The sequence below is a fragment of the Mytilus galloprovincialis genome, chromosome 1, assembly GCF_965363235.1.
Source record: "Mytilus galloprovincialis chromosome 1, xbMytGall1.hap1.1, whole genome shotgun sequence".
Taxonomy (NCBI): Eukaryota; Metazoa; Mollusca; class Bivalvia; order Mytilida; family Mytilidae; genus Mytilus; species Mytilus galloprovincialis.
Genome location: NC_134838.1, coordinates 72,729,749 through 72,752,698, shown reverse-complemented (window position 1 = coordinate 72,752,698; position 22,950 = coordinate 72,729,749). Strand labels below are relative to the sequence as shown.

The window sequence follows — 22,950 nt, the reverse complement described above, 5'->3', positions numbered from 1 at the left end:
AGCCCAATAAGGAACAGAAATGGGCCACCACTGTCAAGTTTCGAAATATTAGAAAGTCATTATAAAATGGAGAGTTGATTATTTTTTTTTCTTATTACATTTGTAGATCTCAACAATTGCTCATTCCTACTGTTTACCATGAACAAAATGTGTTACTCCGTCAACCATGTTCTTCTAGTTTCCTTATTGTATTCTCTTCAAGTTATGCTACTCAGTCATAGATAAAAAAAACATTGCTTTTAATAATACAGTGTTACATAAGTTTGCAATTGGTGCAGATCTGGATAATTTCCTGTTCCTACTGTAGTTGTTGATGACATTTTCAACAACTTTTTTAATAAAATTTGAATCATCTTGATTTTGTCAAACTCATTGAAAAAAAAGCCCTACGATACGCAGAGATTTACCTTATTCATAACAGTAGCTTTTACATACGAAATTGTTGTGTGTTTCAAGAATTCAGATACATTCAAACTTAAAAAGAATATTTTAAGGTAGGAAGAAATTCATACCGGACTGAATGCTACTGAAAATGACAACGCAAAGCTAATAAACTTGTAGTAATAACATTATTGGTACCAATTTTTCATCACAAGATACGTATTTCGACAACGATTTCTCTTCAGTAATGCCCTTGGCCAACATATTTGAAAATCCAAAGCTTATTGAAAAGATGATGAGGTATAATTCAAAACATTTTTGTAAGTTTATTTTAATAACAAAAATATACGTATTTTCATAGCAGTACCGAAGTACTGTGATGGTGATACCCTTGGACACTTATAGTATAAACGTACTGGTCTAAATAGTGTACGATAAGGCTAATTAACATGTAGTAATAACATTAACGGTACCAATTTTTCAGCACAAGATGCGTATTTCGACAAGACTTTCTCTACAGTGATGCTCGATGCCAACATATTTGAATATCCAAAGCTTATTGAAAGGATGATGAGTAATAATCCAAAACATTTTTGTAACAGCCTATTTTAATAAAAATTATATCCGTATTTTCATAGCAGTACCGAAGTATTGGGATGGTGATACCCTCGGGGACTTATAGTATAAACGTACTGATCTAAATATTGAACGATACAATGCTTTCTCTTTCAATCAGAAAGAAAAAAATGCTTTCAGCACAAAGGCATTTAAAGGTCATTTACGGCAATCCGAGGTAATTGACCACGGAATTTTTTAAAAATATTATGTTACACTTCCCACATATAGTCGATTTGGTCAAACAACTTTGGAACACAATTATGTAATAATTTAAACCAAAACAGTAAACCAACTAGGATAATATACAGTGTAAAGAATATATTTGTTTCTATACATCCCAGGCATTCAAATGTTTAGTTTTTAGCGTTCCTGATTAATGTAATATCAAATATCAATGGAATGTTATATGCGACTTTCATACAAGTGAGAGGATTAGCAAGCTATAAATCCACCATTTTCTACATAAAACATGTCTGTACCAAGTCCGGAATATGACAGCTGTTATCAATTAGTTTGATGTGTTTGGGCTTTTGATTTTGCCAATTTGATTACGGACTTTTTGTTTTTTAATTTTCCTATGAGTTCGGTATTTTTGTTATTTTACTTTTTTCCATTAAGGTAAGACGGAACATATGTTCCTTAATTTCAAAGTGGATTTTGGTGACCTTCTATGATAATTTGGTTTTATTTTACTTCTAATTTTGTACTTTCGGGTTTGAGCACTACTGACGTGAAATAACACGTAGAATATGCGCATGTGGTGTTTATTCGTGTATCATGTTATTTTGTAATAAATCGATTGGCCATTTCTGTAATACATACATGTAACATATTACAAGCTTAACATAGAAGAAATCTATATATTTTCGTTTTCTTTATTACCATCCACTTTTGTTTACAACACTTTTGTTTCTGGAAACATTTTCCGAAATTTTGTTTAAATTCATCTTTCTGGAATTTCCAGTATGATAGTTTATTTATAAATTGTTTGGATTTCATTTCAGAAAATTGGCATCTACTTGGAATGAGTTATCGTCCGCCCAGAATTTACATCCTTGAACATATCAGCACAGGTGTCTATTTTTACATGCATTACGTAATTCATCGTATATTTCATTGAGATAAACACTAATTTTTACGAGGAAATTAACTATGTTAACAATAAAACAACCTTAATTCCATGAATGTCTTAATGTTTGAAGTAAGATAGTATAAAAAACGACCGGATGAATGCAAACTCATTTGTTCTTAATCAAGTGCAGATGTTTATTTGTAAGATTCTTTAATTCATCTTCTTATCTGTGTTGACATGCATTATTTCTTGGCGACAACTTTCGGAATTTTTGGTTTTCAATCACAGGCACTTGTTTCTGTCAATATGGGGTTTTCTATCCATACCTGTACGAAAAATCACAAGGTAGCTAACGGAATTTTTCAATGTGTTCGTTTCAACCAATATTTTATTACTTTCACTTGCCCCTCTCACGAATAAAAGTACACAAGTCTGTCGGTAATTAATTTATCTTTACAATGAAACAACTTTCACGTACTTTGAGAATACGCCTCAAACAGTATAGCACACTTGAGATGAGAATTATTGACCTTTTCCCAGACCATTGAATTTGTAAGTACTTAACTTCCGGTTAACTTAGGAAGTAGATATAACTATGTAATCCCATTGGTCACATTTTCTCTGGTTTCTGGTAACTAGTATAAATAAACAGGTAACCAGATAAATTTGACCAATCAGATTGCACTGTTATATTTACTTCCTATTTTAACCGGAAGTTTTGTACTAATAATACTAATAATGGTTGAAGCGAACACATTGAAAATTTCCGTTAGCTACCGTGTCATTTTTCGTACGGGTATGGATAGAAATCCCAATATTGACAGAAACAAGTGCCTGTGTTTAAAAAAGTTCATGTGAAGGTACCAAGACCTTGTTGATAAATATTCCGTATCAACTTCACAAATAATACACGATGGTCTTGATGTATAAATTCTGCGTACTGATGTTGTTTATCATCTTAACAACGTGTTTTATAGTTCTTTCATTGGTCTTTGTTCTATTATTAATATTACTTTTACTGTTGAATGGTTTTATGTGAATCAGATATCCGTTTGACGTGGCTCGGTACTTTCAATTTTTGGTGTCGTGCTTTGTATATGCGACTTTTTGTATTTCTTTGGTTCTTATAACGTGACTCTGTACTTTAAAAGATCCCGTCAGTATGATATTGTTCTAGTTTATGTCATTATGATATATTTCTATTGTGAATTACAAAATACGTTGAACCATTTAATCGCGTAGTGGAATTTACTATTTGTGGATTCTTATAAATTCTATATATAACTTTCGGACTATTGTCAATCTCGGTCTATTTCTGATATTTATTCTTACATACTTTTGATTTTTTAACCCTATATGCTAACATTGCCTATGTAAATTTTAAAATTGTTTGCATGCACATTGAACGACAAATTTATATGACGTATAAAATTTTCTGGCGTCAGACACACATATCAATGAATATGTTTGTAGATAGATTTTTTTGTGTTCTGTTAAATTGTTCCCTTTTAAAATTGTTATACGATGATGACTGATGTACCCATATTTTGACTATTTTATTTATTGTGTCTGTTTAGTTAACGCATCAATATAAATATAACGGAATTTGATGAGACTGTCATCAAAGTGAGAGGGTTAGCGCTATAAAATCAGGTTTAATCCTCCATTTTCTACATTTGAAAATGCCTGTACCAAGACAGGAATAATACAGTTCTTGTCCATTCGTTTTTTATGGGTTTTGTTATTTGATTTTGCCATGTGATTATGGACTTTCCGTATTGATTTTCCTCTAAGTTCATTATTTTTGTGATTTTACTTTTTTCAATGCTCTTGAAATTCGTATGTTAATTGAATATGTTAGATTTGAGTGTTGCTGACGAGTCTTTTGTAGTCGAAACGCGGAAGTCGAAAAACAATTTTTATCCTGTTATCAACGATGAATTTATTGATTATGACATCATTGAATGCGACTATATTCACCGAATTTCTACCAACAATATCCAAACAACACGACGCGTACAACTACTGACTCAGGATTTTTTTTTAAGAGCACCAGTGCTCGACGGCTGCCTTTGGCGGGGATCGATCTCTGTAGTTTTCTATGTGGTGTTAAGTGAACGGTTGTTTATCCTATATTTCTACATTGTTGATTATGGTATTAATGCTTTTGTGAATTGCGGTTTTGATTTAAAAAAAAATCTGTTTTACATATTTGAATTATATCAAGCGTCAGATAACGGTCAAACATGATACTCTGTACATTGTACTATAATTTCCAGAAAATGCTGAATTTGTAGTGTAAAATGTTAATCATTAACCAATAGGAACATCGGACATCACTCAAAAAAAGAACAATAGCACAAGAAGTCATAGTTTCTCTATCAGCTTATTTAATAGTACTACACTATATTCAGTAAAAAGTAAAATCACAAAATACTGAACTCCGAGGAAAATTCAAAACGGAAAGTCCCTAATCAAATGGTAAAATCATAAGCTCAAACACTAAAACGAAAGGACAACAACTATCATATTCCTGACTTCGTACAGACATTTTCTTATGTAGAAAATAGTGGATTGAATCTGGTTTTATAGCTAGCTAAACCTCTTACCTGTATGACAGTATCATCAAATTCAATTATATTGACAACGACGCGTGAACAAAACAAACAGACACAATAGGTAAAAATGTCAAAACTACAGCAGTCACCATTGTTATAATTTTAATCATTAAAAAATATAAAAATATGTAACAAAGAAGCACAAAATGGCATACAGATCAAGCATAATTAGCAAAAATTAAAGACCAGTATACACAAATTTACCATAGTACAATAACACAATGACGGAATATATAAGTACAGAGCCTCGTCATACTGTAAACCAACTTATTATTTCGCGTTTTACCCTTTCTTGACCACTTCGCGGCTTTTTAATTTCGCGATTATTTGATTTACTTGATGAAGTTTATTAAGGAAAGATCAAAGATTGACATATTCGCGACGATTTATATTCGCGTTATTTTTCTACTCGCGAAAATCGCGAAAATAAATCGCTCGCGAAAATAAGTTGGTTTACAGTATATGTAACAAAGAAACACAAAACGGCATATAGACAAAACACATAGCAACAAACAAGTTTTAGTAACTGTCAGAAATCATTGATACAGTATCGGTACTTTTAGTATCAGTCTGGGAATACTTTTTAATATAGACAAGCGCCAAGCTATACACTGAACGTTAAGCAACCAACAATCATAAATCGCTCTTATGTATACCATTTAATATTACAGCAGTCAACTCTCTCAACAACAAAAGACAAGTTACAATTCATGTTACAGAATACATTTTTTTGTAGGTGAGATATTTACACCATTATAATTTTTAACTTTGTGCAGATGTTTGATTAATAACAGTACTGTGTGCAATGCAAATGCTGTGGGGTGCTAAGATAGCTATTAAACCAGGTTAACTAAATCCACTATTACATGTCTCCGGATAACTAGTCTAAATGACACAGATTTAGTATGTTGACCTAGATATGTTGTGCTCACAGTGAGTCTAAATGACACAGATTAAGTATGTTGACCTAGATATGTTGTGCTCACAGTGAGTCTAAATGACACAGATTTAGTATGTTGACCTAGATATGTTGTGCTCACAGTGAGTCTAAATGACACAGATTAAGTATGTTGACCTAGATATTTTGTGCTCACAGTGAGTCTAAATGACACAGATTTAGTATGTTGACCTAGATATGTTGTGCTCACACTGTACAAGTGATTTATGTAACAGTTGTTTTCAACTCGTTCCGTTTGTTAATTTTGTCAGTTTGTAAGGACTTCCCATTTTTTAAAATACAATGGAATTCGGTAATTTTTGCAATACTTTTTTGAATGTTTACGACATCTTGATCGACGAATCCAACCAATTAAATCTTTTTTGAATATTGATAAAGCAACACTCTGTTTTATTTACGAAGTCTTGCTTCCTCCAGCCATGCACTCAGTGTACAGTATAAGTGGTACCGTTTCATGCATTGACGACTTCAACAGTAAAATAGAAAAAAAAAAAATACCGAATTCCGAGGAAAATTTAAATCGGAAAGTGCAAAATTAAAAGATACATCAAACGAATGGATAGCAATTGTCATATTCATGACTTGGTACAGTCAATGTACAAACAAGTGACATATTTTAAAAGTCATATTTAAACTTGATGAACAGATTGACTTTATCATTCATTTCTTTTATGTTATAAAAATTGGATAGAATTGAAGGATTAAATTATGTTTGCAATTTCAAGGTCATATTTAACTTCTACAATTCCTCTTGCTTTGTATAGTATGTTTTTATACGTAAACACTAAGCTTTCGTATATATCATAAATTTATTTTTTTTTTTTTTTACATATATATTATATATCATTAGCAACAGAGCATAAACATATGATGTAGTAATTATGAAGCTGATTCATATTGAGATGTAATTTATAACATTTGCATGAACCATGCTTTTTCTGACAGGATTGGATTTTTTCATAATTAATTTAACCTATTGACATCTATGTACGAATTGACACCACAGTGTATAGCCTATTTACATGCATTCGTTTTGTTCCACTGCCTCACATAAGTTTCCCTTCCTACTGATTTTTTTCGGATTAACATTCTGTGGGACGCTTCTGAGTCTAAATATTAAAGGATAAAAATAAAAAAATAATATTAGGAGGAATTTTATCAAATAGAACCTGAGATACAAAACTATTAAAGAGGATGCAAGAGCAGTAGCATATCCTACTACTTCCTTTTTCTTTCAAAAATTGCATTCGATAAAGTGTTGTTAATGGGAATAAGTAAAATAAAAAACAAAAAAAACAAAACGGAAAGTCCCTAATCAAATGACAATACCAAAAGCTCAAACACATCAAACGAATGGATAACAACTATCATATTTCTGACTTGGTACAGGCATTTTCTTATGTAGAAAATGGTGGATTAAATCTATTTTTAACTTAATTTATAGCTAGCTAAACTTCTAACTTGTATGACAGTCGCTTAAATTCCAGGTTGGTTTTAATATTTTTTAGATACTTCACAAAATACCGTTGTTACTTCCGAGAAAACGTGTCTCACCTATTCAAAAACCTGTTTTCTGTTTCAGTAACAACGTAAAACTGTAATGATAACATGCAATTATGCAGTGCTATGATAAGGTTATAAAAAATAAAAGTCAAAGGGTCGTTAAATTTGCATTCGTGACATGTCCCGCCTTTTATTATGCATGGTGCTGTTCGATAATAAAACAGATGTAGTGGATTCCCTTTTCGCAAAATTGCTCCCTCCCCAGTTCATGAATGTCAAATCATCTTCATAACACAATTTCCTTTTTCTTTTCAAAACATGCTGGAGTCAAAAACAATACCACCGGATCTGCATGTATACTCCCATTCACAGAATTCGAAGCCAAGAAAACTTTGAGCAATCATGGAGTGTTTAAAAATTTTAAACTATGAGCATACAGGAAGTAGCCACAAAGCGGACACAACATTTGCTTACTCGCTACCACTTACAACTAAAAGCTTATCCAGCTACAGTCCAAATATTAAATCCTTACTTTTCAAGTATGTTCATTCGGACGGACGGACGGGGTCGAGTGGTAACTAGATTTGCTTTCGCCCTCGGAGACGCAGGTGATAATTGGAATTGTGTGACGCAAAAGGTGTACCGATTATCAGTTTGTGTGCATATTGATAGTGTTCAATGTAATCAGCTATTTAGGGGACAGCTGAAGGACACCTACGGGTGCGGGAATTCTCGCTATATTGAAGACCCATTGGTGGCCTTCGGCTGTTGTCTGCTCTATGGTCGGGTGGTTGTCGCTTTGACACATTCCTCATTTTACACCAGTACTTAAAACCTTCCATCCTTTATGGGTGCATGTTACATAGATAAATAAAATCGTATAATATAAGCAAAATGAGGATGTTAATTTTGATGCATGCCTTTTTTTGCTTCTTCGTTACATTTGGTTTTTTTTTTATAGTGATTAAGATGATAACACAATGTTGACTGCTGTACCCCTATTTTTGACATTTTAACCTATTGTGTCTGTTTGTTTTGTTCACGCATCGGTGACAATATAACGGAATTTGATGCGACTGTCATACAAGTGAGAGGTTTAGCTAGCTAAAACCAGGTTCAATCCACCATTTTCTACATAAGAAAATGCCTGTACCAAGTCAGGAGTGTGACAGTTGTTATCTATTCGTTTGATGTGTTTGAACTTTTGATTTTGCCATTTGATTGGGGACTTTCCTTTTCGAATTTTCCTTGGGGTTCGGTATTTTAGTGATTTTACTTTTTTCTAGTTACACCATGGAGCTTTTTTTATCGAGTGAGCGCATTGTCGGACGGATATGGAACTCGTTTTAAAATCCATTCAGCATAACTTAATTTGTTTTTAACACTGCAAATCTCATTCCAGAGATAATTCTTAAAACTGGGTGCATATATTAGACACGAAAACTATTTTACATATAATAGCTTATTAAGTTCAATTTCTTCTTTAATGACCAGTCATCTTCAAATATCTGATGGCGGACCACTTGATGGTCCCTTTCTTACAACAAGACAATTTAACAAGATATATAAAATATCAAACAATTTACACTTTTGATTCACAATTAAAGCGAAGAATATCAGATTAAAACAACCATACCAAGTTTCAAATGTCAATACATTTCCGGAGAAAGGTTAAAATTAACAGCAATGCCATAAAAATTTCGGTCGACCTCCTCAAGAACCGTCACCAGATTATTAGAGTTAATTGACATGTGAAATTCACCGATAAACCGACTTAATTGATATTTAAATTTAAATCTTGCATACATGATAATACTATACTAGTAGTTGTCTTATATTAGTACTCATGTTTTCTGTCTTTATATTAATTGTTCAACAACCGATTATCCAATTCATTTGAAAATTCCAGGGCATATAGATCTTAACCTGATCAACAATTTGACCTCCTGTCAGATTTGATCTAAATGCTTTGGTTTTTGAGTTGATAAGCCAAAAACTGCATTTTACCCCTATGTTTATTTTTAGCCGTGGCGGACATTGGTTGGTTGGCCTGGTCACCGGACACATTTTTCAAACTAGATACCCCCATGATGATTGCGGACAAGTTTGGTTTAAATTGGCCCAGTAGTTTCAGAGGAGAAGATTGATTTAGAAAAAAAGGTTAAAAATTGACTATAAAGCGCAATTACTCCTATAGGGGTCAACTGACCATTTTGGTCATGTTAACTATATTTGTAAATTTTAAATTGCTGAACATTTTTGCTGTTTACAGTTTATCTCTATCTATAATAATATTCAAGACAATAACTAAAAACAGCAAATTTCCTTAAAATTACCAATTCAGGGGCAGAAACCTAACAAACGGGTAGTCCAATTCATCTGAAAATTTCAGGGCAGATAGATTTTGACCTGATAAACAATTTTACGTCGTCAAATTTGCTCTAAATGCTTTGGTTTTTGAGTTATAAGCCAAAAACTGCATTTTACCCCTATGTTCTATTTTTGGCCATGGCGGCCATCTTGGTTGGTTAGCCGGATCACCGGACACATTTTTTTAAACTAGATACCCCAACGATGATTGTGGCTAAGTTTGGATAAATTTGGCAATGTAGTTTCAGAGAAGATTTTTGTAAAAAGTTAACGACGACGGACGCCAAGTGATGAGAAAAGCTCGCTTGGCCCTTCGGGCCAGGTGAGCTAAAAAGTACATACCTGTAGACTACCAATATCTTGTCACATTGTTACCCTTCCGGAGCACCTGAGATCACCCCTAGTTTTTTGTTGGGTTCGTGTTGCTTATTCTTTAGTTTTCTATGTTGTGTCTTGTGTACTATTGTTTTGTCTGTTTGTCTTTTTCATTTTTAGCCATGGCGTTGTCAGTTTATTTTCGATTGATGAGTTTGATTGTATCTCTGGTATCTTTCGTCCCTCTTTGGTTAGAGTCGGAATGAGTTACCTTCATTTCTGTGTTCTTTATTAATTTAGGCCATTTCTTCTATTCTTTATCTATTTTCCCCTTATTGTTATTCTTTATAACTAAGCACCCACTGTTTATCTTCCTTTTATGTTTTGTCTCATTATTATCCATTCCGTAACCCCATCCAGACCTCATAGATCTAGTGGTTCTATAGACGATTGAGTGTAAAGTAACAATTAATATTATGACGGTTACAAAATAACAATAACGCACATACCATTCTTAGCTATATAAGTGAAATAAGAAGGAACATGTCAGTAATATATTTTAATTATTATAAGTTAATCTTATCAAAAAATAATTTTATGATTATTTTTTTTTCTTAATTATTACATGTATATGACTTTTGAAACATAATTTACTAGTAGTTTTCTGAAGCTTCTGACTTTTGACATTGATATGTACACTTCAGTTTTAAGGCCGCGTAGTTTGAGATTTCTCTGACGTCCAAAGGCTGTTTTGCCATTTTGGGCGAGCAGATATCCAGGGCCCAAGCTTTCTGGTAAATCAGCCGTTGGACGTCAGAGCAATCTCGGACTAAGGGCTGCGGTGGCTAGTATTTTATTTACAGTGATCATTTAGTCTAGCTTGTCAAATCTAAGGTTGCGATTTCGATTACCACACATGGTTAGGTTTGTTCGTCTTAATTCAATATTAATTTTAAAAAAGTGTTTTTCCCCGTCGGAGGTCTTTGATGCTCTTCGGCTCTTCTGGTTTCCTACACCTGAAACCCGGCCATAATGTCAAGGTATCTGAAAGTAGCGTAACACATATACTAGTGCACACTTAATTCTTTGATGTTTTGGCCAACGTCGTGCAATTAACTAAAAAAATTTTGTTGGCAAGATGAAAAGACTTTGTTACCGAAATTGAAGTACACCGTAATAATCATTGTCAAATTTTTTGCATCCACAATTATATACATGTTTTATGTCCGATGTTTTTATATTTAACCTCTTTTTGTCAATCATTTCGAGCAGACAATTGAACTTTCTTCTTCCTTTTGCATATCTTCCTCCGGTCCATTTTGTACTGTACCTGCTTTCATCCCAAATTCCACCACTACAATCAATCGTTATTGGAAGTACTTTATCAAATGATATAAGAGTTATATTTTGAAGAGCTTCGTTTTCGATGGTCGATCCTTGATGGGTAATAAATTTTGTACTGACTGCATGATCTAAAACAGAAATATACGATATGTTATGTAATATAATAGATTCCTTCAAAGCGTATAAACACTGTACTGCATTTTTTATGAAATACATTTTCGCTCTACACACGATTGATATTATGTAATTCTGCATTTGTCCTTGACAATATACATGTACAATACATTTTGTAACTATATATACATGTAGGGCATACAGTACAAACATATGTTGATGTTTTCGTAAGATTAAAGTAATACTGCAAAACATTAAAGCAACTTTGGAGCGGATGATGTATTCGGGAAAAAAGACGCAAAAAAAAAAAAAAAAAAAAGAAACGAATAAAGAGCTGGAGCAGTAAATATCAGGCAAATGAGAATATTTGGTAAACATGGCCGAAAATGATAGCAAAGCACAGTGTTAGCTCCCTTTATTGTTAATTTCTAGTGCATTTCAATCAAATAGTATCTTGATGACCAGGTAATTAAAGGAAAAGAATGTTATATATTTAGCACAATTATACATTCTGTACTTAAATTAATGTAAACTTGAGAAGGTTTTTGGTTTGTCTTGTTTTCACCACTATTTGACTCTTAGGCAGATTGGCTTTTATACAAAACAAGGACACATGCATAAAATAACAAGTTACATTCTCAATTTTATCAACAATACTAACAAAGGGGTACAATGGGAAGCAAACAAACGAATAATTATTTCAACAAATGGTGAAAACATGCAAGCTAAAATATAAAAGAGAAATTTAATTTGTGTGGGCCAACATCAAGTTGATTTACGTTAGTAAACTTTTCAGTCTTTCTAGTCAAAAAATATGATTTCTGCTATTCCAATTTGTTTTCTGGTTCGTTGGAAGCGCGTTAAGTCAAATTGTTTGTACAAATTCAACATGCATACCCCTTTTCCAGTGACAGTTTAGTCTCATCCCGGGCAAAAATTCTTGGCAGAACCTATCTGTTATAATGATTGTTGATTTATTCTTGTTCTTTCCGTTCTGTCATATTTGCCACACAAAAGGGGTAACATACGACGTCCATTATCACTGAACTAGTATACATATTTGTTAAGGCTGAAAGACGTCTCCGGTGTGGGAGTTTCTCGCTGCATTGAAGACCAATTTGTGGCTTTCGGCTGTTGTCTGCTCTATGGTCGGGTCGTTGTCACTTTGATACATTCCCCATTTCCATTCTCAATTTTAAGTTAAACTCGATCAATACGAAAGTATCATTTCTGTAGGGTATCAAGCTTCATGAATTCGTGGTTCCCTCCAACCATGCAAAATGTATTACTACATGGCATACATAGTGTCCATTGAGTCTAAAATACTCATTTTAGATACCTAATAATATGTTTCGCCAGGCAAACGTTTCGTCTACATATAATTGATACCAATCGCGCTCGAAAAACCAGATGGAATGCCAAAACAAATACGAATTTGAAGAGCATTGAAAACAAAAAATAACAAAAAATCCAAATGATTTAAACCGCCAAGAAAAACCATGCATGCGGTTTAACACCGACACATTATGTAGATGCCTTTTATGTGCCTGTCATTCAGTGGTTGTCATTTTTTTTCTGCATATCATATTTATCTTTCGTTTATACTTTTGTTCTTATATGGATTTTTTTTCTCAATCACAGTGACCTATATAGTTGTTAACTTCTAAATCCTTTGTTCATATGTGGAGAGTTTTTTCATTGGCAATCATACCACATCTTATTTTCACAATAAGCGCGAGCACATAGAAGAGTACAATGTACTAAGACATAAATAGCGCGAGGACAAACGGTATACGGAAATAAATAAGTGAACTCGGTAGTAATACAATAGAATAGAAAATTTTAGTGTAAGGTTATTACGAGGAAATAATCTGTTTAGCATGATTATCGTACCGTATAAACAGTCACAATAGCGGAATTAACCCGATTTAATGATGCACATTGTGCATTGAAATGGAAACTCATTGCTTTGTAATTGTCGAATTACGAGTATAATTTTCAAATCGATTTGCCTTATTTTTTCGTTGCATTTAAAGATTTGAATTTCACTATGGACACTTCACACACGTTTTTGCTGTAACACTTTAAAATCAGTGTACGATCTCACCTAAATCAGTATGTTCTGCATGTGATGTTTCATTATGACTTGTACCATTCTCTAGCTGAAAAAATGTACAAAAATAATATTTCATTGCGATAATAAAATGATAAGATTCAATTTGTAATGACGTCATGCAGAATTGAAATTTTGCAGTTGTCTTGTCTTTATTTTTATTTTTTTCACACTTTCGAGATCCTTGATAGAATGGTAATGAAAAAACATACACTGTTCTAGAGAATTGCTTAAATCTAGTTAAAACATTTTTTTTTAAAATTTTGTGTTACTAATATACCTTTTTTAAAGAGCGCACGTCACGTGCATACGACTATTAAGACTAAAAACTATGAACAACCATTACAAGTTTTCAAGCATACAATTGGACATAAAACAGGTAAGCACACAACGCATCCTGAGTACATGTATGATGATATAAATTAGAAAACTAAGAATTTACCGTTGAAATGTATCAACAGTGACTCCTTATTTGTGATTGGTTAATTGATTGATCAGTCGTTGTTTGCCCAACACCGATTGCAAAATTTAAAGGCATATTTGGGACGAAAACAACTTTTAATAAAAAAAAGTCAATTATACCAAGGTAGTTTCTACAAATAAAGCCAACTTTAAATGAAACTTAAATACTTTTTACCTCAAGGTTTGGTTCACTTTCTTCACCATCTGTAGATAAACAAACTGTATCTTTAGGGCAGGTAGATTCTTTCAAATGTATATCCATTTCTGTGGCAGTCATTTCCAATCCGCAATCTAAACAAATAGCTGGTCTAAACAGACATTCTTGTGCGTGTCTATCAATAGACATGACGCTTTCACGAACGTGGCATCCTCGTTTAACGTAGGGACAGTCAGTTATACAGTTTTGGCACTGAGCTTTGTGATTTTCTAGTTTGTACGGATCGACTAACTGTCTACAGATATCACACACAATTTTGTAATTCTTTCTAGGACACAAACGATTATGTAAATTCAGAGCTGACCTGCAAATAAATATATAAATATCATGTAAGGCCGTACGGTGACTTATAATTGTTATACCCATTTATTTGATCTTTACATAGGTGAATATCTCATTGGCAATCATATCACATCTACTTATTTTTATATTGGTATTGATAGCCAGAATGTTTTAAGTCTTTTGTGTAGTTACAACTTGACAATCGGAGATTTGAAATTCAATAAATTGTATGGTCTCTTGTTTTTATATGTTGAAGTTTTATTGTTGTCAGGAAAAGGTTTAATTAAAAGATACATCGCCTTCAACTCTTGATACTCCTGTTTGTACCATTATGTATCATTTATGTTTAGGTTTTAAAGTTTTAAAAAAATTGTACAACAAGATCTAGTAACCTTGAAATTGTGTCGTTTTAAGCCAAAAATTATTAAAATTAATTGTTAATATATCTTGTCATTGGTTTGGCGTTCGCTTTTTAAAAGAGTGGTCTCTTCTCCTTCTCTGTTATTTCATATGTTTACACTCGTATATTTCCTCTCTGTAAGCACTCCTAGTTGCTTACTATAGCTATATGTCTATGATTTTTTATTGGCTGATTGTCAGGTGGCGAATAGTTCATGCATATTTCAGGACGAGAAGAAATAATACTGATAACACAAACAAACATTGAGGTTTTAAAAGGCGAATCTGTTGGACAGCTGGGTAGCAACAACACCAATTGCACGAAGCCTTTGATTTGACCTATCAAATCAAACTCATGACCTCCCTCACTCAAAACGACCGCGCTTTTAAAATTTGTGAGTGCACAAAGGATTTACATGGTTCATGGTGACTGGAAGCATCATTGATTCTAAATACATTGTAATATTTGAAGCACTTCAAAAATGATAATTCGAATACATTATAATACTTACTTCGCTACTTGCTGATTGCACCTTTTACAGCTAACAATTGAAGTGCAGTCATTTTTGTGACGTTCAAAATCAGCCGCCATTACTTCTTTTTCACAAATGTCACATGTCATTGATCTGTATGGACATTTGTCAATGTGACTGTTGATTGTTATATTAGGTTCATTAACTCGGCATCCATTCTGATTGTACTTGCAAGCAACAATACGATATTGACAGTAATTTTTGTGTTGCAGATACTGGTAGCCTTTCATATGCATTCCACAACCGGGATTTGCACAAGCAATATGTGCCTTTAAGCAAACTTTCTCATGTGTACATTTTTCCCTTTTTAATATTTCATGTCGGCAACATTCGCATTTTATTATAATATTGTTACATTTTTCTAAATGTAAATCAGCTTCTTTCCAGAGAACAGTACTTCCGCAATATTGGCATTTATACACTTTGAATTTACACTTTGAAGCATGTTCCTTCACATTTCCCCTTGTCATCAATTCTTGGCAACCAGATGGTGCATATGGACAGGGAATCAGTCGATGGTGACATATATGAAGATGATCGTCAACCAGACGTCTTTTAAGTCGCTTGTCACATCCTTCTGATGGACAGTTGATCGTGGAAAACGGACACGATTCTAAATGATTTGCTAATGAACATTTGAAAAGAGTAACTTTGCACCCTACATTTGGACATTTGTTTGGTTGATATTTGCATTCGTTTACGTGTTGTGTAAAGAGATGAATATTTTCCCCTCTACAAAAGAAGCCACATTGACCATATCTGCAGTGAATTAAACAATGGTGAAGGTTTTTCGAAAGTTTCCATAAATGTATAGGATTAATAAACCTTTTCTTTTTAGATAATGTGTTGCCAGAAACATTTAGCTGCGATTTTTCTACATTGTTTTTTGAATATTTTAATGTCTTTAATCCATACCTATGCATTCTCTTAAACTTAGATTGTGCATCTGAAAGAAAAACGAGAATACAAAATTGTTATATTGTCGCTTGATACAAGTAATATTAGAATGTCTTTTGAATAACGTATTAAGAAAATATATATTTTAAACCAACACATACAACTTCATGACAATTATACTACATGTAGTATATACGGACTGGTATTATTGGGGGCGAAATGACCAATTGAAATATGACAATATATGTCATATATATGTCATGAAATGTACATGTATTTTTAAATTTTCAATTATGTTCCCCTAAAAAATAAATTTATGAACACAACATGACTGTACATCCCTTAGGTCGGAAACTGGAATAAATGATTGTATCGTTCGAAAGGAAACTCACATGTTGTGGTTGGTATTTTCACAATAAAATGTAAATGTTAATATCATATCACCCCTGAGCTCTATAATAAAAAAAAAAATGAAAATGTTTTAGTTACTTCGAAGTTAACTATGAAACCCGTATACATAAAGTTAACTTTCTTTAAAAGAAAATCCTTAATGTAACTTAAATTTTCTGAAATACTGCTAATGAATAATTATTATTGTCTTTCCATATAATAATTTGCCAACAGATTAAATGTATGCAGCCAGTGAGTTTTAAAATGACACGCAACAGCACTGCGCAAGTTCGGTATCAGTTAAGAAAATAAAACAATTAAATGCATATTTTTTTTTAAAGTTCAAAGTTGTATGCAAAATCCTACCATAAAAAATGTGACATAGCCTCCGAAGTACTCTAACTTTCATTTGGCACAACAGTGTCATTCGGGAACATTTGGTGTAGTTTTATTTTTACAAAATATACATGTAGCTATAACGCGGCAAAATGTTAAATACTGTAACGGTAAGATATCATAAAAGCATATCCAAAATAATTGTTGAAACCACCGATACCTGCATGTTTCAAAATGACCACATTTGGAATAAAATCGAAAATAAAGGTCATTGGAATGAAAACATATTCAACCATTATTCCGTAATAGGACATAATATAAATCTAAATCTGAGCATGTATTTCGTATCAATTTACGCAACTAAACCAGTTTGGTTGCCGCAAATATGAAAGTGTTTATTACGAAATATATTAAAATTTCATGGCACATGACATCTTTTAATATTATAGTATTAATGAATGGGTGTTTTTATAATGGCCCTGTTATATGTCCAAGGTCTGTTATAATGGTCAAGGAAGTCTGTAATGGCCCGAGGCAACGCCGAGGGCCATTACAGACATCCGAGGCCATTATTACTGACCGAGGACATATAACAGAGCCATTATAAAAACACCCATTTCTTAATACATTTATTAACCAACTGAATAAAAGTGTATATGTTAATATACCAAATATCCAAGATATTAAGTTGACAGAAGTTATGTGTTGAAAAAACAGGAGGAACAGTGATCCCTATATGGTTCTTTAATGTTGGTTGCTGGTTACTTAATTAAATAAAATACAAAAAAGTATTATACTCTTTACAACTTAATTTTATTAACTTTATTAAAAACCCTAACTGTGAATACAGACAATCCGGGCATTAATACAGGGCCATTACAGAAAAACAGGGCCATTACAGAAAAAAACAGGGCCATTACAGAAAAACAGGGCCATTACAGAAAAACAGGGCCATTACAGAAAAAAACAGGGCCATTACAGAAAAACAGGGCCATTACAGAAAATATGTTATTTTTAATAACCAGTCATTTTTGGCAATAATGTACTTAGTTGGTTAATAATTCCTTATTTGTAATATTAGCACTAGTATGTTTAAACAGTACTGTAAATCAATATTATCTTTGGTACCTCAAATTTCTTTATTATACCAGGAAAAATACAATCGCTATCTTATAATATTTACATTTTTTTTTGTACTTCAAACATGATTTTCTATTGAATTAGCAAACCTTCACCCTCAGTCACTCACAACACGAACAATCCAGTCGTTATACATGTACATGTATTCGGACTCACTATCCATCGCTACTGACCGATAAAGGGCGCTCGATCAATCGAGTTAAATATACTGTACCTTAGTCCATAATACAATCATGAATCGCTTATTCAGAAAACATAAGACTTACCCGTTATACATTTGATAACCCGACTAAATATCTGAGCTCTATTGAAATGTCGGTCTCTCCAAGTACTGGTACATGTATGTAGTGGTAGTGGAGATTTCCATATATGAATACATTTGAACATTTTTAATGGTAAAGGAATTGTACATTTTTCCATGATCACCGACACAATTCTGTGCCTCCCCTTCGTTTCGATATACTTCATTATCGCGATATTTATCATAGCTTGGCATCCTTCGTCAGCTAGGAAATTGTTTGTGATGAATAAAACTGTTGATTTTGATTGGTCGATTTCGTCATCAACCAAGGCGTGTAGCACTGGTTGTCCTATTGCTTGACCAGAATCATTGACCAGACATCCTCGTCTCTTAAAATATTTGACCACTGGCTCAATACGAATGGAATCACGTTCACAATAAGAACAGAACACATGGTATCTTTCTGTATCCAACTGAAGGAACGATTTACACCGGCTATTCATATTGTGGCACCGTTAACAATCTGTAATAAATATGGAAAACATTATCATGTAATCACGCAGGATTGATTCAAAGCAATTGTTTTACATTTGGATATATTGTACACAGTCATATTCTTTTTTCTCGTGAATTTCAAATAGAAAAAGATAACTTAAAAGGACGTGGGATCTGCCTTATTTGAAAAACAAAATGATTAACATCGAAAAAAAGCCGCATAATTTTGTCATTTTAAAGCTTTAATATCACATGAGAAGTGCTTTACTTCCTTATTTGAAAAAAAAGACACCTGATGATTTGAAAGCTAGTGTATTGATCCTTTTTTATTGACCTATTGTAAAAAAGAATATAGATGCATATGTTTTTTATATCTTCTGACAATGCGACGTAAATAAATACTATACTTGGCAAGGTTGTGGTAGAAAATCATTAAAAGGAGGTCCTTGATATCAATTATTATTCATTTTCGTCACTTTCTTGGACGAGATTATTTATTTTCACTTCTTAAAAGGTCAGCGAATCATTTCAAAAAGCCTAACTCCCTCCCTCAACATTCGATTACGTCAAAGTGTTGAATAAAATGTTTATTTTGATATTAACTATATTTGATTTAAGTTAAAGAGCAGCATTTGTTTTAGTCCAACCTGCTGTCTAACAAAATTTGAATGAAGTGGAATACGATTTAAACGCAAATGTAAATTAAGAGATGCAGTATGATTTTCAATGAGACAACAAGTAACAAGAATGTCAACAACTAGAGAGCAATATATGGCCTTCGTCAATAAACAAAACCCATACCGTATAAGCAAGCTATAAAAGACCTCGGCATGAAAAAATGATACGATTCAAAAGAGAAACCCAACGACTTGATTAGTACAACACACGAAAAACAAACAAGTAAGACATCAACCAACGACAACCACTGATTTCTAAACTCGCGACAGGCATGTGTGTACTTGGAGCGTACCGGAGTTAAACATGTATTGGGCGCTCAACCCTTCCTTAAATATGTTACAGTCTGTTGCAAACCTTTCATTGTATATAATGGTTTACTTAACCAACTACCATTTACATTAAGATTCTAATTCATTGTTTGCTTACCGCCAAATTGCAAATATCATATTGATTTTTGGGGCGGTAGTTATGGACAAGTAGTTTATACTTGAATAAAAAAGAGTGTTTGGTGGTTCGATACAGGCCATTTTCACTTTATTTTGGGTCTATACAAAGTCGGGCTAGCAGAGAATTATGTTGTTTGTCTTTATTTGTATGTTATTTTTTTTCCGGCGGGGTACTGTATTGGTGTGGTCTGTTCAATATATTGGATAATTACTATTATCCTTTTTTGTATTCAACTCGTTTAATGTAGACAAGTATAACATGTTGCCTGCAGCAAGCGTGCCACTCTCCTTCAACGTGTCTGGTTGATGTATGGTTAGATGAACTATTGATGCGATGCTTACCAATGTATCAATGTTTGGCCGACACTTTATAAGAACTTAAAGGTTATATTTTTTGGGGTTCTGTATCTACTTAATACAAGTATATGTTAAAATACGTTTTACTTACATTTAACTTTAGCTTGTTTTCCAATTCAAAACATACTGATTTTATACATGAACTCTTTAAATCTCACACAAATCAAAATAGATGTTTAATAATACAAACCATCAATAAAAGTAACTAAATATAGATTTTTAATAACAAAAACATTACTCAAATACTTCACGCTGCAGTAATCCGGTTTTTAAAAGTAAAATCCTTCACATATTTTTATTCCTATAGCTACCCACAGTTAAATCCAGTAAGTTAAAATGACATCAACTTATATTTAACTGTAAAGCTATATGCGGCGCAGAAAATGAATTTATTAGGTAATAATGCAGAAGGATGTCAATTAAGCTGAAGTAGACATATCCTTTGATTATACATAATCCTGAGGTGTTGCCAACATATTTTTTTCAACATAATTTATATAACTTACAAATTTACATATATATATATAATGTACACAGCCATGTATCACCATCATTGCTGGTGATCCGAAGGATAAATCTGTTGTAGAGTTGTCACTGACTCAGACGTACTTATAAATATATTTAATTTCTGTGACTGTATATTGCATTAATTTGTAGGATCCTTTACTATAGATAATTGAGCTGATCTGTAACAATAACATCTCCATGCCTTATATATCATGCACTGTAGTACGACGCTAGATTAAAACTGACGAGGAAAGGTAACACACGGCCACCGAAAGCTTCATTTCGAAGCCCAGGTGGTCGTGTGGTCTAGCGGGACGGCTACAGTGCAGGCGATTTGGTGTCACGATATCTCAGTAGCATGGGTTCGAATCCCGGCGAGGGAAGAACACAAAATTTGCGAAAGCAAATTTACAGATCTAACATTGTTGGGTTGATGTTTAGACGAGTTATATATATATATTGTAGCTGTATTCCATTTCTTATACCGTATATGTCATAATGCTGTTCCCCTTCTCCACTGACTTTCTAAACAACTTGCTATGGAAAATGTGAGACAAAAGACAACGAAATCATAATTCGAAGAAAAAACAGCCCATGACAACAAACAAAATTTATGAACAAACTTCAGTCAATAGATTTTAAATAACGGGTGATATAAGATGCTCCGAAAGGGTAGGTGAATCCACTGACCCCTTCCATATTAACGGGTTGTTCATGACAGGTAAAATATCTGTGTTTCATGATCAAAGCAAAGAAAATGGAATTGTGGCTTAGATAATTCATAGTTATCTGTGAGCTTATTAGAACATGTATATTACTAAACAGTCAACACAATTATGACGGCCATCTAGGAGATGAATTCAAGGTAATTGTGAAAGGAAACGCAATCTACGGGTAATTAAATCAATACCGAACGATAAGTTAGTTTAACTATACATATGGCGGTTCAACAGACAAGTGATTGGAACGAAAAACGGAAAGAAAATCCATGTAAAAAATGTTGGATAGGTGTTTTTGTTTTAATTTTGTTCGACTGTAACGCTTGCTTAGAGGATAAGTGACAATTTTGCTTTGTCCTATCGATTTTTGTCTCTTTTCCCTCGGTTGCGGTTGTTATCTCGGATATTAACATATGTTAACTGATTGTCTTCCTCCAAGCAGTAGAATCTATATTAAAGAGGGACGATTAATCGGTGGTGCAGGATGCATGAGTATACAGCCACGAACGGTCATACTTTAAGAGCACGATACTATGCAGGTTAAAAACCTAGATGTAAAACTGTTCAAATGTTTCGTTTGTTGGCTGTTGCAGGGGAAAACATGATATATGAAGGTTAAATGCATAGTGGCAAACATAACACGATATCAGGGCGAGAACATTGTTACGTGATATGAAATTGAACTCTTCTATGCACTAAAACAACATGATGAACCGTATTTTTTTTGTGTTGCATGTAGTTCACAGATAGGCGTGTTAACCTTCCCTTGTATATGTAAAGCAACTGGTTGAAAAAGAAAGCATTTAAAAAAGAAACTTTTGCATTGAAGCCCAAATATCCTTACAAAAAAGTGAATGAAAGCAAACAAATACAAAACATAAACAAACTCACCATTAATGGCTTCCTTTGTTATTGAAAATTTAAATGGCATGTGATATTTGTCAATATTGAATTCAATTTTAAGTGCACAAATGTAACATACCTGGCGAAATACTTCCCTTTAAAACCCAAGGTAAAAACACGGATTAAAATTTATTCGGATTTGGGTCAATGCCGAAGAATGATGCAATGACAGACGGATCGAGATCATCCAAGCTCTTGTTTGATTATTTGGGAACTTTCAGCCTCTATTAATTAAGATACATGTATATGCACAAACTGTTTCTTGTTTATGATGACATTCAATATTATAGTTATCAGCTGATTGATTCAAATATGTTGTTAAACTGCGTTATGTATACCAAACATGACCCATTTTCTTTAATATTACCTGGAATAATTTACCAAATAATATTAAAGAAATAGATAATTAAGATACATTTAAGACCAACTGTTCAAACTATTTTCTAGCGGAACAGAATAAAGATGCACCAAACTAATGTATTGTTTCTTCCTCTACTGAATGCATAATGTTCTTATTCAATAATTAAGCTGCTATATTTAAC

The 22,950-nt window shown here is 33.0% G+C and overlaps 1 protein-coding gene across 5 annotated transcripts; it reads right to left on the bottom strand.

Annotated features, from left to right (window-relative positions):
- Nucleotides 1–10,379: 10,379 nt before the first annotated feature.
- On the bottom strand, nucleotides 10,380–22,500 carry LOC143083183 (uncharacterized). Of its 5 annotated transcripts, none has more exons than XM_076259439.1 (6): nucleotides 22,397–22,500; nucleotides 18,329–18,826; nucleotides 15,279–16,245; nucleotides 14,044–14,389; nucleotides 13,401–13,455; nucleotides 10,380–11,307 (listed from the first exon to the last, which is right to left on the bottom strand). In XM_076259439.1, exons 2-6 carry the CDS (start codon nucleotides 18,804–18,806, stop codon nucleotides 10,988–10,990), a joined length of 2,166 nt encoding a protein of 721 aa, XP_076115554.1. In that variant the 5' UTR covers nucleotides 18,807–18,826; nucleotides 22,397–22,500; the 3' UTR covers nucleotides 10,380–10,987. The 5 variants fall into 5 exon arrangements, with proteins under 5 accessions (XP_076115554.1, XP_076115544.1, XP_076115562.1 ...); XM_076259429.1 differs by lacking the exon at nucleotides 22,397–22,500 and adding an exon at nucleotides 20,518–20,667; XM_076259447.1 differs by lacking the exon at nucleotides 22,397–22,500 and adding an exon at nucleotides 20,470–20,659.
- Between the last annotated feature and the right edge of the window lie 450 nt (nucleotides 22,501–22,950).